This window comes from Pelophylax lessonae, assembly GCF_965119305.1.
Source record: "Pelophylax lessonae genome assembly, chromosome: 3".
NCBI classification, from domain to species: Eukaryota; Metazoa; Chordata; class Amphibia; order Anura; family Ranidae; genus Pelophylax; species Pelophylax lessonae.
Genome location: NC_138770.1, coordinates 347,917,725 through 347,934,088, shown reverse-complemented (window position 1 = coordinate 347,934,088; position 16,364 = coordinate 347,917,725). Strand labels below are relative to the sequence as shown.

General features: G+C 39.8%; 1 protein-coding gene across 1 annotated transcript in view; it reads right to left on the bottom strand.

Moving 5' to 3' along the window:
- Positions 1 to 16,364, bottom strand: part of KCNQ5 (potassium voltage-gated channel subfamily Q member 5) — a 749,354-nt gene that overhangs the window by 68,729 nt on the left and 664,261 nt on the right. The window contains exon 9 of the mRNA XM_082251332.1: positions 14,556 to 14,582. Within this exon, the coding sequence (XP_082107458.1) occupies positions 14,556 to 14,582 (27 nt within the window). The remainder of the gene's footprint in view (positions 1 to 14,555; positions 14,583 to 16,364) is intronic.

Sequence of the window (16,364 nt, the reverse complement as noted above, 5' to 3'; positions counted from 1 at the left end):
CAGGAGCAGCATTTAAAGTTGTGAACTGCAAATGCTGGTGTAAGAATTTTAACAAATAGCTTACAGGGGAATCTTATTTTATTGTGCTCAATGTGCTAAGCTCAAAAATGCTGAGGTTTTATTACTGTTTTACCCAAATCAGAATGAATGAAAGGGAAAGCAAAAATAAGTAAATAAACTCATCTGTAAAAAGCAAGAAGAAATATCTGTTTCTCAAGGCTTCATAAATATAAAATGTAGGAAAATGAATATACTGTAGGTTGACAGTGTGGAATAGAAGTTAAGGATTTGTTGTATATCTTTTAATAAATAACTACTTAAAAGTGTTTGTAAATACTCAAGGTGTTTTACTGTTAAGCGTTCTATGAATGAAGGTAAAAAACCTTCTTCGTGCAGCAGCCCCCAAGCCCCCCCCCCCCCAATGCTTATATAAGCCCCATCTCGATTTGGCAATGTGCACGAGAGCAGCTACTCTCCAAGCTCTCTGCCTCCTCATTGGCTGAGACAGTAGAGCGAGCCATTGGCCAATGAGCAAAGGAGGAGAGAGTGGGGGCGGGGCTGAGACACGCTCTGTGTCTGAATGGACAGACAGAGCAGCGGCTCGGGAGTGAGCCTGCTTGGGTGCCCCATAGCAAGCTGCTTGCTATAGGGACATTAAGGAGGAGGGAGGAGCCAGGAGCACCTGAGAATAGAAGGATTAGGGCTGCTCTGTGCAAAACCATTGCACAGAGCAGGTAACATGACATGTTTGTTATTTAAAAAAAAAATCAACCTTTAATATTACTTTCATTTAATGTACACCTATGGATTAAGGTGCAGTTTTTCAGTTTTCAATAGCGTCACGTAATTTAATATTTTGACCACATCAAGCTGCTTATGGCACACAGACCTAGCACTGGTACTCTGTTCCCATACACTGAATGTAATGGAACGGTTGAATGGTTTTGTACTGTGAAAGTATAGCACTAATTATAACAAATACACAGTATTTCGGCAACTCAAAACAGAAATCGGCCAGCTTTATTGTTAAATGACAGCTCTTCCTGGTAAACATAAAGTTCCATCAGTCTGTTCTAGACAAGTAGAGAAAAGCTTTTACTATAATGTCCATAGCACTAAATGTTTCCCTTTCCGCAAGCCCTTAACTTGTCCAGATTCATGTTTGAAGCAAGATGCCTCTCTTTGCACACTCAAATTAAAGAGTAGGCAGCCCATCTTTATAATGCATTTTAACCTTATTATTTTGTGGGTGCAATACATTTTCATCTCTATGTGTGGTCTACATTATGTCTTGTGTCTGCTGCCTTGCAGTCTGTTAAAAAGACTAATTCCTAAAGGTGTTCAGGTAGCACTGAGCAAAGGTGAATATAAAGACACAGCTAGATTCCCAAGAGCTTGACTCTGGAGAAAACTCCCTTGTACTGTGCAACTTCCCTTGCAAATTAAACAGCCTATTCGCCCTTTTGGGGGGTGCCCTTGGGTTTAACAGGTGGGGCTGTGTGTCTGTAGTGAATACTGGGACATATCCTCATGTAATGAGGTGTTTAAAGTGATTAAGAACCTTTATGCTTTTGCTATTACTATGTCACTTGAACGTTTGGACCCTAATGACAGATTCATCAAAAAGTATAGAACTACTTACCCACAACAGAAGTAGCCATTTAATGTGCAGAACTAAAGATTCATAACAGTTATTAAGCTTAAAAAATAACTAATGTCCCCTGAAGACGTGCATTTGCATAAAATGTGTTGGGCAGGAGCTACGCTCACTTCCTTTTTGGTTAAAACATTGTTAGTAGGGCAGGAAGTGATGGAACATCTCTGTAACTGAGCCCTGGGTATAAGTAACAATCCATTAGGTGTTCTAATCCTCTCCCCCCCCCCCCCCCAATATATCCAAATCTAGAAATACATTTTGTCTAGACATACACTTTAAAATTGAATAAACTGGTTGTAAATGTGCATATGAAATGTAATTTATAATGTCAAAATATGACGTATAAAAATTCTAAATTAACCAACAAAAATGAAAACATTTCAAATGTTTATTTTATTTTTTGTTCTGAGCATATTAAAAAAGAAAATATATTAAAAAAAGTACTAAACAGGTAATTACGGTATTTGGATTTAGCAGATCTTAAGGAGGACACATTCATTTTCTTGGAACTAGAATCAGAAATCAGTGTTGAAAGTACTGCATATAGGTTAGCAATCAAGGCCAAATGCAGGATGGGTTTGAAGCTGCAAACATTACCATCAAGCCAGTAATGTGTGCGAAGGCTTATGGTATCCACCACTAGAAGGGGGTGTCACCTGGAGACCATACTATACAGCACTTATATGCACAGGCTCCATAAGTAAGCTTGCTATGATAATAGGGCAGCCATGGTGTCATAATGGTTGGAGCTTTTGCTTAGCAAATATTTACTCTTACAATTTTTTTGTGTTATATAAGTGCTTATTAGTAATTTTTCAGCCCCCAAAAAATGATAATTTCCCCATATATATATATATATGCCTTTGGATTGCAAAATAATAGAAAATTCTGAAATATAATATTTTGTAGGCTATGATCTGTGCTGGTATACATGGTGCCAAACTTGCACACAACAAGCTTATAATAAAATAAAACCATTATAGGTATACAAGCACTGCAGTAGACAGGCTGCTGCTGTACAAACTGTACCAGTCTATACTGTTTTAATCCATCTGGATACCAGTTGCTTTCATTATCCCATCTGTTCAGTATCTGTTAGTTTCTAATATGAAGAGGAGTTTTGTTTCAGTTGCAGAAACATGAGGGCAACTCAGTTTAGATAAACCCATGTGTGCAGCTGTTCAATTTAATATTAAATTCTATTTATAAGACAACAGCAAGTCTGCCAAAAGGCAACAGCAAATTGCCAGCATACAGAATATACAGGCAGAAAGCAGCAGTGACCATTGCAAGCAGTTAAGAGTTTCACAGAGTCCAAAGTAAGGCCACACGGGGGGATGCAAAAACAGATTAGAGCTTACAAAGCACAAAGGAGGGGGAGTCACCCATCATGCACCTTCTATTAGCTGGCATTCTCAGATATCATATGAGCAGACAGGATGCTGAATACCTAGGCTTCCGAATGCTGTACATCCTGAAGAGCTTCTGTGTATTACTATAAAGCTTACTAGGAGTGAGGGGAAATAGAGGATCCGGTTACTAAGCACAATACTACTAGGACAAGGGTTAGGCCTTATTATTTGCTTCTAAATAACACACATATACAGCATGCAAAGAGGCTAACAGAAAAGAATATCTATAGATATTACACAAAGGGAACAAATATTAGTTGATTGATTGATATTAGTTAAATATTTAAGGGAAGACAAAAATAAGATTCATGTATTGATTACTAACTGTATAACAATCAGATATAGTTATTAGTGAGATTTACAATATTTATTGTAGAAACTGAAAATATAATGTGCTTTGGATTGTCATAGGAAAGCGGTGAATATAACAAGGCATGCCTAAGATTTATTAAAGCCTATTATAAAATACCTGCCGTTCCCTAAACCCTTTACATGATACTAGTTCTCTGTCAGATTGGTTCTTCAGCTTCAATACTTGGAAATATTATGCAGGTCTAGGTTTCCTACTCTACCAGCTGCATACTTTTTCCAGACCAGTGACTGATGTATCAGTGTGGTAATACTAAAATATGAAGATATTTTCCCACATCAACTAATAAGATTAAGGGTTTCAGGACAGGTTTGTGAAAATTCTATGATCATCACTATGTGGGGAAGCTGATGATTACCATCACAGCACTCAGTGAAGTATTTTGCCTTGCACATTATTGGAGGTTGTAAGTCAGCAATGCTTCACCTATTCATTAAGCTAAAGAAAATTTCCCTTGCTAAGTGAAAATTCCCTTACAAAATAAACAGCCTATTAGCCTTTAGTAAATAAACCTTATTGCCTTCCTGCCTTCCTCCCTTCCACTGGGTGGGGTATAATATGTTAGCCATTTTATGACCAGAGGTCATTGAATCCTAGATGCCCAGCCAAATTTAGCAGTGTAAGCATGTGCCAATTAACTTGACAAAACCGTATTATTAATTCACATACTTGGGGATTTTTTTTTTTTTCTAAGAATCATAATTACCTAGGTGGATGTAGCATCAGTGTAATGCTGCATCTGTGCCCTGCCAGCTCTAAGACTGAAAACCGATCAATTAAACACTACTGATTGCTCGGTTCTCAGAGCTCTGTGGGCACAAATCTGGTGACTGTTAGTCACTGCTGTCTGCTCTGCACCCCTGCGCTCACTGGAGCACTGGGCGGTGAAGGGGTGGGAGCGGCTGGCCCAGGCTCTCAGCGGCTCACTGGGAGACTGAGCCAGGTGTCAGTCCAGGGTTCTGGCAGATCTCGACCATATGGTCGCAATCTTTCCATAGCCTGGGCCAGCTCTGTGATGTCAGCTGACAGTGGCCTTCAACTCGCTGTCTGCTGACAACTGGTCACAGGTCCTGTGATCCACAGGAGAAGTACAGCCAAACGAGCTTTGACTGTACTTCTCCCTTAAATATTTTTTTATATTCTTAAGGCCATGAAGGCTTTTTGTCAAAACAGTATCCAGTCTGCATGTGATCACGATACCACTGAGATCTCCTTGCAGTAGTTTTAGCATATCGATAAAGCTTGGATGAAAGAGGCTGAAGGATAAAAAATAATAGAAGTTGATGGATAATTCTTCTCAACAGCATCTCCAAAAGATTGAAATATCAATTTTAGCAGTGATAATCCTGTTACTCCTAAAATTTAACAATTAGACTGTTCTTTAAATACACTGCTTAGTAATATATGTACCATACTGCAATTTGCAAAGCACTAATGCAGTTATAATTGGTCACAAACTTTGTGAATGCATCTCATGTATCTCAGTAATTTAGTGTAGGAGTGCCTCCATTAGTTGTGTCTGCTGCAATTTATTGAAACTAACAAAAACCTCTAGACATGTGAATAATTACACTCAATCTTATTTAAAGTCAATACTACTGCAGTTACAGCTGCAATCTTCTGGGGCCTGCTCGGTTTCTGTGTGAGTGACTTCACCATCATTAATAGAATGCAGTGTATTTTTTTCAGCTTTGAGAATCACCTTGTACTCAGAGAAAAAAAAAATACAAAACGTTCTATGAATGATGGCATTGCAAAGCGTTCTATGAATGGCGGCCATCTCAACCAAGTGACCACTTGTGGAGACTTGATGATATTCACACACAACCCAAGTGCCAACAGTGATTTTCAGCTTCCCCAGTGACCCATCAGGTATGAGATATCCATGCTTACATTTTGCCAAGCTGGATAAATCAATGTTCTCTTCAACGCACCCCTCCACAAACTAAAATTCATATGATTTACAACATGCAATGACAACTTCTACAATCTATTTTTTTCCACGTAAATACAATGCCAAGAACTCGAATGCAACTATTACCCATATTTTAAAGAAATCCTGCATAAGTGAAGTTGATTTAATATTTTCTTTGATATTAAAAAAAAACTGAAGTAAAATATGGGGAAAGGTTTGGCAGTCGTGGACCTCCCAAAATTGTGAAGCTACTAAATACCTCTTTTTCTCCTTGGAGAGTGAGATGCAATGCCCTGATACCTTTGGCTTTAGTTGGTGCCTCCTCCCCCCCTTTCTCCCCCCTCCTTCCTCCCTGTGTTTCTCCCCTTCTTATTGCCCCCCTTCCCTCTGAGATCATGCAACTCCTCCCATTGTGTCAGAATATGAACAATATAGGCTACTTGGGACTTTAAGTGAGACACCAGCAGGTAATGCCCAGCATCTCCATCCCTGTATCAGAAAAGCTAAAAATCTAAAGGATTAAAAGAGGTGCATGGAAGCCAGTCAGCCCCAATCTGATGTACTCACCTTCCAGTCTGCCACCAACCGAGTAGACCTGCCTCATGATATAAATAAAGACACATTCAGATATTTATATCATGAGACAGTTCTACTTGGTTGGTGGCAGACTGGAAGGTGAGTACATCAGACTGGCTGGCTGGCTTCCATGCACCTCTTTTAATCCTTTCAATTTGCAGTTTTTCTGATACAGGGATCGAGACGCTGGGCATTACCTGCTGGTGTCTCACTTAAAGTCCCAAATAGCCTATATTGTTCATGTAACCAGGGATGGAGACGCTGTGCCTACAGGTTGGTTCCTCATTTAAAGTCCCACCATGCGATTTTTGGTGGATGCAGTCTGATTTGACCTCAGTTTTTTCATATTCGGGGATGGAGACCAATAGCATGACCTGCTTGTGTCTCATTTAAAGTCCCAAATACTTTATGAAATTAGGGATGGAGGCGCTGTGCTTTACAGGCCAATGCCTCATATAAAGTCCCAATCTGTGTTTTATACTGTATCCGCCAAGGGGATGGAGGTGTATGCTTCTCAACTAGTCCTTTTCAGTTTTGTACCATCGATACAACATAGCTATCAGAGCTGTGAAATATTAGACCAGTCATAGATGGGAGCGGGTTGGGGGAGGTTTGGGCTGTCTTCCCCCTCACCTGTCTCCCATCTATCCATTAGCAGCCATGTGCTTCCATTGTGGAGACACTCAAAATAGACAGTGTTAGGAATGCAAGTAACACAGGGTGCCGTGTAGAGGCCTTGCAGCTTACACATGCGTTTGCAAATGTGTGTCTACTAAACCCCTGTTCTTTATTTATATTGTGAGACAGGTCTACTTGGTTGGTGGCAGACTGGAAGGTGAGTACATCAGACTGGGGGCTGCCTTTTGTGTACTGCTTGTACTTATGTAATGCCATGCCAAATTGGTTTTGTTCTGTTTTTTCTCTGTATGTTTTATTATTTTATCCTTTAATAAAGCAACCCTGATTGTCTAATAAAAAAATATGGGGAGACTAGGGAACTTAGGACTGGGGGGGGGGGGGGAGCAAACACGACCACCTAGCCCTTTCATTGAGTTGGGACAGAGCTCTCTTGGTTAAATAAAGAGCACTGCACCTTGCAAAGTGTGCCATGAATCTTCATTGTTTGATGGGCATGGTGAAAGGCTGGTGTTTGACTGGACATGGCCTATTGTCACACACTTTTTATATCTTACAGCATAAGTCACAAAGGAGGTTAGTCCTGGAAGACTTTCCTATGCAAGACTCAGTGATCACAGGTGTAAATGGGGAGCAGGTAGTTATATAATGCCCACTGCCCACTGTCACTAACAGTGAGTCCCACTCTAATGGATGACTGAATAAAGTGTTTATACTCAGAGCCATCAGTCCTGCAATTATTAATAGTGCTTGCTATGGGAGGCAAAAGCCCCTCTGCCCTCAAATTCAGTCTTACCTTGAGTAAATAGAGTTGTTGTCTATAGCAACCAATCAGGGTGCTTATGTCATTTTTTTAGTGCCAACATTTATAAATTAATCTGCACTATAGTCACATTTCTGGGCATTTTCCATGTATGTCTTGCCAGGTACATTATTTGTGTATATGACACATGCTAACAGGACCTGGTTATTTTGCATAACTTGCCCTCATACTTTCAAAGGCACATAAAAGATCTATACACATTATTGCAATCCTGAATTCTGTAAGAACAAAAAATCCAGACATCCAGATCTACTTTTAGTGCGTTAGCTTTTAGGACTGCAGTGCAGATTTTATATATATATTTTACCAGCTGCATTAACAGTTTGTTATATTATGTTAGGGCTTCACTGATACATTTTAACTACTTGTTGGCAGTTAGCACATTTGCAGTACACTAATATCAACAGCCGCTGCACCTGCTAGACTCTCATTGACTTTTAATAGGCTTTCAGTTCGGTCGTATATTACTCCAGGCATATAAACAAATAACTCTTCATTGACATATGGGTATATATATATAGTGGGAATGAGCCCTAATCTCCCATATAGACATGGGTTTATGGTTCTTTTATATTTCAGAGCATGAAATGCCTGCAGAGGCAGAAGCATTGCACACATTGAAATGGCATTCATTTTTAGTAGGAAGAAGAAAATACACAGAAACCTTTTGCAAATGCTATGTCATTTGGGAGACCAGTTGCTATGTGACTTTGTACCTACATTCTGTACATGTTATACACTTGTATATATTTCAGGATTGTGACTTGACAGTTAATCTGTGATAATAAGTGGTATAAATAATTGTTCTGTAAAATACTAAATGAATCTGCAGTAAACTGTAGCTTTGGTTGATTTTTATTAGTTATTTATGAAGGTAGCATTAAAAGATATCTAAACTCATAAACAAACATTTGGTATATTGCAGCTTACCAGTCCTTACTTTCAGTGTCTGGATTATTTTCTTTTTTCAGGCTAGGTACATTATCAGCAAACATAGAAAATACCTATTGAGATTAAGGGTTCTTGGTCCTTATCTGTTATATGAGCTAAAAACTCAAATATTTTTACCTGCCTATTGGAAACTACTATTATCCCTCCCCCATGTAATGGTGATGAATAGAAGAGGGACCTCTCCGTAGTCCAAATCTAGAGAGGAACCTAATCAGGATGTCATCCAAGATCAGAACTCCATAGACTGACAGTGTGTCCTGGCTGGAGTCCATCTATACCAGAGCTGTAGGGATATGTGAGATTTATCAATCAGAGACACCTGAGCGATTTGGCTTCCCTGTGTGATGTTGATTCACTCCAGCTTGTGTGACTCGCTACTATAAGGCCCCTTTCACATTTGCAGACCGTTCAGATCCACCTGTCAGTTTTTCAGGCGGATCGGAACGGACGCCCCATGCATCTCTATAGGGCATCGGATGTCAGCGGAGACATGTCCACTGACATCCGATCTGATCCTGTCCATCAAATCCGGACGGATGGAAACCCTATTTTCCATCCTTCTGGCAAATCGGATAGGATGGGATCAAATGAGAACGGACAGGCGGTCCGTTCGCTTCCGATTCCCCCATAGAGAAGAGCGTGGACCTGACAGCTCTGTCTCCGCACACAGCGTAGAGACAGAACTGCCATCCGCCTGCTCACCCGGGGATCGGCGAATTGACCAATGAGAAAAACGGAGTCCGCCAACGGAGCGGCAAGTGTGAAAGGGGCCTAAGGTATTTGAGTCCACACTCTCTAGTAAGCTCATTACTCTCATTATACATGGTGGTGGGGTTGTCATGCTGGTGGCTGTCATTATCCATGGATCAAAACTTCAAGTACCTTTGTGAACTTTGAATTTATATAGGTACATTTTTGGTGGCTTGCTATGGACTTTTCATGTTATGAACTTTTTTAGCACTAGGTTCTTGGGACCTGTTTATATTTTTACTTTTACTATTTTTTTTTCACTTGGCTTATGACATATGCATATATGTATGATCACCTTATGTAATGCTTATTTAGCGCAGCACGTTGTGATCTTTATCTTTGTGATAAAATGTATGTTTTTGTGCGTAAATGCACCTTAGGCACTTTGCATCAAAACACTTCTCTGAGTCATGCTTGTAACTCCTTAATGGGTTGCTTTATAGTACAGATATTTTTTTTTGTCTTAGTATGCTGAAAATAGAGTATTGGTTTAATGACTTAAGCCCCGGAGGATTTGGCTGCTCAAAGACCAGGGCCTATTTTGCAATTCAGCACTGCGTGAATTTAACGGACAATTGCGCGGTCGTGTGATGCTGCAACCAAATTAAATTGATGTCCTTTTTTTCCTACAAACAGAGCTTTCTTTTGGTGGTATTTGATCACCTGTGCGATTTTTACTTTTTGCGCTATAAACAAAAAAAAAGCGACAATTTTGAAAAAATAACAATATTTTTCAAATTTTTTTCTATGAAATTCCCCCAAAAAATGTAAAAATCAAAATTGTTTAACATTTTAGGCCAATTTGTTTTTTGCTACATATTTTTGGTAAAAAAAATCGCAATAAGCATTTTTGAATTGGTTTGCGCAAAAGTTTTTGCGTTTACTAACTACGGGAAATATTTATGTCATTTTTATTGTTATTTTTTAAACTAGTAATGGCGGCGATCTGCGATTTTTTTTTTGTGGGACTGCAACATTGCGGCGGACAAATCGGACCCTTGACTGACTTTTTTTACACTTTTAGGGGTACCGGTGACATTACTACAGTAATCAGTGCTATACATATGCACTGTTACTGTAAAAATGACACTGGCAGGGAAGGGGTTAACTTTATTGGTGATCAGTGGGATAAATGTGTCACTAGGGGCGTGATTCTAACTGTGGGGGGCGTGGCTTGTGATGTAACCACAGAGACATACGATCCTATATAGCAGGATTGTATAGTCTCTGCAGTTACATCAGGGAGAATAACAGACGGCTTTGTTTACATCAGCCTTCTGCCTTTCTCCCTCTCCAGTGGGAGATGGCGAGAGGCCGGCGGACATCAGAGCCGCCGGTCACTCGCGCAGGGATGTCAGGGAACGAGCCGGGGCGGCGCGCACTCGCCCCCTAGAGGCTCGTGGGCGAGAGACGTACCGGTACGTCACTTTGCCCAGGAGGGGCTGACCGCCGTCGTATATGGTCGTGCAGCGGTCGGCAAGTGGTTAATATAATGATGGTTCAATTGAATCATTTTCATATGAAAGGATGAACAATTGGCTGCATATATAATGGAAAGTTGCATTGCACCCTTACTAACAAAGTACATGCTCACTTTTCCTCTAAGATATTCTCAGATTGCTAAGACAAGCCAATGATTGGCTGTAAATGTTCACATATGGAAACATTCTTCTTATGGCAGCGAAGTAAGGGAAAATATTTCATTGCTATATTTTTCCGAAATATCATAGCCCTGATTTACTAAAGTGAGAAGTGAGGAGATCCTGGATCTGATTAATCAATGTGTAAAGTAAGATGATGCAAACTTGTGTTCATTATAAGCACTCAAACATGTGCAGGGGTTTCTGAAAGAAAATAGAGCTTCTTCATCTGACTGGAAGTCAACAACATGGCTACTCTTCTCCTTACTTAACACTTTAGTAAAAATGGTCCACTTCCTAAGCATGCAGTTTTTGAATCTTTTATTCCCCGCCTATGTTTAGGATGTTGCTATGACCGCACCATATTAACAGGTTTTCGTGTTTCAGGGTAGTTCCTTTCCTTTGCAGCATCCTATAGCGTCACCTTTGCATGCCAGGACTAGAGCTGTGTCTTTCGACACTGTGTGCATCAATAGAAACCCACAGACCCCTTAGCCTAGGATGGTAAGGCACTCTACTACTCCCCTCTCTTCCTACCCCCTCCCCCCCACTACTCACAGACTCCAGACTGCACTGTCCACTGTTTCTCTTTCCTGTGAAGTTTGGAAATTCAGGAGCCAGCAAAAAATTGAACAAATAGTTTACTAGGGAATGTTTATTTTACTGTGCTCAGTGTGATGGGCTAAACATAATGCTATAATATAGAACCAGAATGATGTTGGTTTAAATCAAACCAAAGATATTTTTGTACCAAGCTGAATAAATCCAGATCTGTGGACATTGGGTTGTACCTGAATAATGCAGATAATTATTAAACACAACCATACCCAAAATGAAATAGGTTTTACATTGTAAACAAAGTGTTAATCTGGACACTGAAAGGCTCGGGGTAAACACAATATTTTGCCTAACTAGTAAAATGCTGCAGGCATTTAAATGAAAAAAAAAAAAAAAATGAAATAAAAAGGAATAAACACTTTGTGTAGCTGCTTCATGATATAAAAATTAGCAAACCACTAGAGAAACCTTTTTTTTTTTTTGCTGTAGTAGCAACACAACCGTGATCTGTCAATCATGGCTAATGATGCCGAAGTTAAACCACATGCACAATATCATATGTTATGTTGGAGAGTGACCAAATGACTATTCTAGAGTACTGGTGTTTCACATTTCATCATAAATACTTTTCAGGGACTGCTGATTTATTTACTGCTAAATGCTTGCCTCATCTACTTGGTTATGGAGAGGATAGCATTACAACCCATCAAATGCTAATAAAATATCAGATATTAAATTCCTAAAGGATTATAAAAGGTTGATTGGTGACATACTAGTATTCTGTTTTGCTTAAACACTCTATCCATAAAAACAATGCAGAGAACAATGTAAAGTAACCCCTAAAAAACTGCAGCTTTCTGCAAAATATTGTAATTTAACATAGGCTACATTGGCACGGGTGATTAGGTGCATACAGCGGATTCTTGTGGCAAGATCCAGCGGATTTTTGTGGCTGGAGTCTCAGGTATTGCAAAAAGATTGTGATTGTGTGTGACAGATTATCTGTCCCTAACCGAAGGGAAACTGGTCCTAATTGCTGTCACAGAAATCCATTGCCTACATCCAATCTCCCATGTAAATGTAGCCTTATAGACTTGCATATAATTCTGCACATTACTATTCTTTGCAATATAAATATTAAAATAAGTGCAGTAAAGCTGAACTCTGGGCACAAAAACTTTCATATAAATATATTTCCCAATAGTCATAGATTATATAAATAGACTTTGTGTGCACCAAACACCTTAGCAAACCCAAATATTACCCTCTAAAAGCAGCAGTGCCACCATCACAGAGAGCAGAACTGTGGGAAGGGCCCAGCAGGCCTGCTTGTAGAAAAAAAAATCAGGAGGGGGGCGGAGACAAGACCAGTCACCCTGCACAAGGAGAGTGACCAGTATTGATTGTAGGAAGCTCCTGCACAGAGGTGGGTTTCACACTTGATTACTCAACAGATCTGGAGGAAATACACAAAGCATGCCACGTTTCAAGAAAGGATACACATCTCTTTTATCTAGACAAAATTTGCTCACCCTGGAGTTCAGCTTTAAAGTATACTTGTTATAAACCCAACTGAAATCTGTGATCATTTGAAACTAAGCATATGTTAAAAAAATGCACAGGGCAGAGGTTACCTTTGAGGAAAACGATCAGTAGATCCAGAGGTATAGACAATCAAAATCATAAACCAATCTCAACTTTTTTCTGTGAAAGTTAAGTTCAAACTTGCTTATTCCCAGTTCCCAGTATCTTTAAAGTGGAACTAACTTTGAAAACCAAAGTTAAGAAAAGGCGGGCTTTTTTATTGTTCGCAATCCCTTGAAGAATGTACAATAAGCTGTGCATGGTCAGTGCCTGTGTTTCTAGGGATGAGTGCACTTCTGTGTCGGACAATTAAGATGGGCGAAGACAGGGACCTGGAAGAAGCTGAAAGAGAAGATGCCAACGCCTGCATGGGACCTCGCAAATTTTGGACTGTAGGAACAGAGGTAAGTATTTTTTACTTCAGCTCTGCTTTAAATAGGATATGCAATCTTAGTGATGTAGGAGCACTGAACCTTATACAGATGCTTTTAAAACGGAGTTCCGGCCTCAAATACCTTTTTTAACTAAAAATACCCCTATAATACTAATCCATCGCCCTTTAAAGAACTGCTATTCTCATACTTACAAGGTGTACAGTATTGGATTTTAGTCAAAATCTTACTTTTAAAAATGCTGTCTGGGTGCGGCCATCTTGGATGTGGGCATCTGAAGCCGCAGTGTAATCTGCTGTGTCCTTCTTCCTGATTCCAGGGAGTGTTCTGGCATTTCTTCCTGATTCCAGCCTCCTGGGAGTCATGACAAACCGCTCCCAGGATGCAATGCAAAGGCGGAAGTGATGTCGGTGGCCATGGCCACAGAGGGGGGAGAAGGAGGAAGTACAATAAAAAATGCCCTGAAAATACGGTAAGGGACCCCTGAAAAAAATTGAAAATGCCCAATTGTTGATCAGCATAGCGAGCACTCCAGGAATCACTAAAGTTGCAAAATAGGCTGGAACTCCGCTTTAATGGAAAGGGTGGCTTGTGGTCCTCGAGGCTTCTCCCCAGCAACTGTGGGGCCTTGCTGGACCCCCAGAGGAGTTTGTTCAAGTTTTCGAGGTTAGGATATGGGAAAGGGATGCAACAAATCTAAATTTTTACTCAAAAGAGTAACGGATATTTGTCTGGATTTTGCAGTTGTTTAAACATGAGGTTGTTACTGTCTTTTTTTTATCATATGCTCAGTTTCAATGGATTTTACTTTAAAACTTTTTTTTTTTTTGTGTTGGCATCTCATAGAGCTAAGTCACACAAGTGATTTAATAAGGGCAATAGGTAATAGCTAAGATTTTTATTGCTGGGGAAAAAATTATTGCAGTAAACAGAGGGGTCACTACTATTCCCATGATTTGCGAGCCAGTTGTTGAGTGATTTATTTTCAGCAGTATTTTCAGCTAACTACAAAATCATCAGCTTCAGTAGCTGCTCATGTTATCTTGCTTCTGATGGCCATAGCTCACCAGTGATTTGTAGTAGTACATACAGTACATATATTACAGTCAATTACAACGACAACTTTGAAGGCAGCTACAAATTGTCTGGGAAAATAATGAGAGATTTGCAGCTGCTACACATCTCTTCTACGATTTCACTTGCGTGACATGGCTCGTAATCAGTTCTGTATTTGATTTTTCTTTTTTTATGTACAATTTAAAAAGAAAATAAATGGTCTCTTAATACAAACCTGCCAGATGTCTCGCCTTGTTCTTTCCTTCAGGTATTAGTAAATAAAAAAAGAAACAATGTAATTAAGCAAACGGTATTAATCATTATCGTGTTATATAAACAATGCATGTGACAATTGCATAACTGGAAATAAAGGTATTAATTGATTATAACACACACAACATAGTGTAATGTAGCTTTAACAGCAGGCACAAAGCTCAAAAAGCAGCACACATGACAAGTCTTCTTCCCGCAGTCCTCATGCAACATGCTCAGTACATACCACAGCAGACTGGCAAAGCACTCAGATAAGCAAAATGCATTGCTGACACATACTTTCACAGAAAGCTGTAGACTTTTAAATAGACAATTTGCAATAATAAGTAGATTTAAGTAAATTTAGAGTTGTCTCTTGTATTACATTTTGGAATATAGCAGTAGAGGGATTTGCATTATTTGCTTAAGTTGCAGTTATACTATCCATACCAATTTGTTTATGTAAGTTACACAAAATTATATTTGTGTTTGTTCAACAATTTTGCTCCCCAGAACTTAGGAAGTATTTATCAAAGACTCTTTTTCCCCAGGCTACAAGTTAATGTTCCTATGTTGAGTTAGCATGTTGAAAACAAATACACCTAATTCTTTGTATTGGAGCATATTTAGAGTCCATTCACACTGCCGCGACTTGTGAGGCGACTTGTGTGCCCTCAAGTCGCCCCAAGTCGCTTGACATAACAAAAGCAATGTTAATCAATGAGTGCCGTCTTAATTGGCACTACTGAAGTCGCTCCGACTTCAGAAAAGGGTCCTGTACTACTTTGAGGCGACTTGTATCCAACTTGTCCCATAGACTTCAATGGGAGTCGCCTCCTTATCTTATTTGAAGCGACTTGTGATCCGAATTTCCATTAAAATGGTCCTGAACCAGAAAAAAAGAGCATTTTTCTTAGAATTTTTAGTAGCACAGGCATAGGGCTCCTCTCCACCTGGGCGTTTTTGTTGCAGGCATTTATCTGGCATTTTTGGAGGCAGGCATGACTTTTTTTGGATTTCGTGTCTGGGGGGTCTAAAAAGTGTACCTGTGAAGTTTCAGCTCTGTAGCATGTCCAGAACCAGAAAAAAAAGATAATTTTTCTTATAATTATTAATAGAGTAGGGTAGTGGCTCCGCTCCACCTGGGCGTTTTTGTTGCAGGCATTTATCGGGCATTTTTTGGGCGTCTTTGCAGGCAGGCATGACTTTTTTGAATTTAGTGTCTGGGGGGGGGGGGGGGTCTAAAAAGTGTACCTGTGAAGTTTCAGCTCTGTAGCATGTCCAGAACCAGAAAGAAAAGATAATTTTTCTTATAATTTTTAGTAGCACAGGGATATGGCTCCGCTCCACCTGGGCATTTTTGTTGCAGGCATTTATCGGGCATTTTTTGGCGTCTTTGGAGGCATGCCTGCATGCCTGCCTCCAAAGACGCCCAAAAAATGCCGATAAATGCCTGCAACAAAAACGCCCAGGTGGAGCGGAGCCATATGCCTGTGCTACTAAAAATGATAAGAAAAATGATCTTTTTTTCTGGTTCTTGACATGCTACAGAGCTGAAACTTCACAGGTACACTTTTTAGACCCCCCCCAGACACTAAATTCAAAAAAGTCATGCCTGCCTCCAAAGACGACCAAAAAATGCCCGATAAATGCCTGCAACAAAAACGCCCAGGTGGAGCGGAGCCACTACCCTGCTCTATTAATAATTATAAGAAAAATTATCTTTTTTTCTGGTTCTGGACATGCTACAAAGCTGAAACTTCACAGGTACACTTTTAGTCCCCCCCAGACA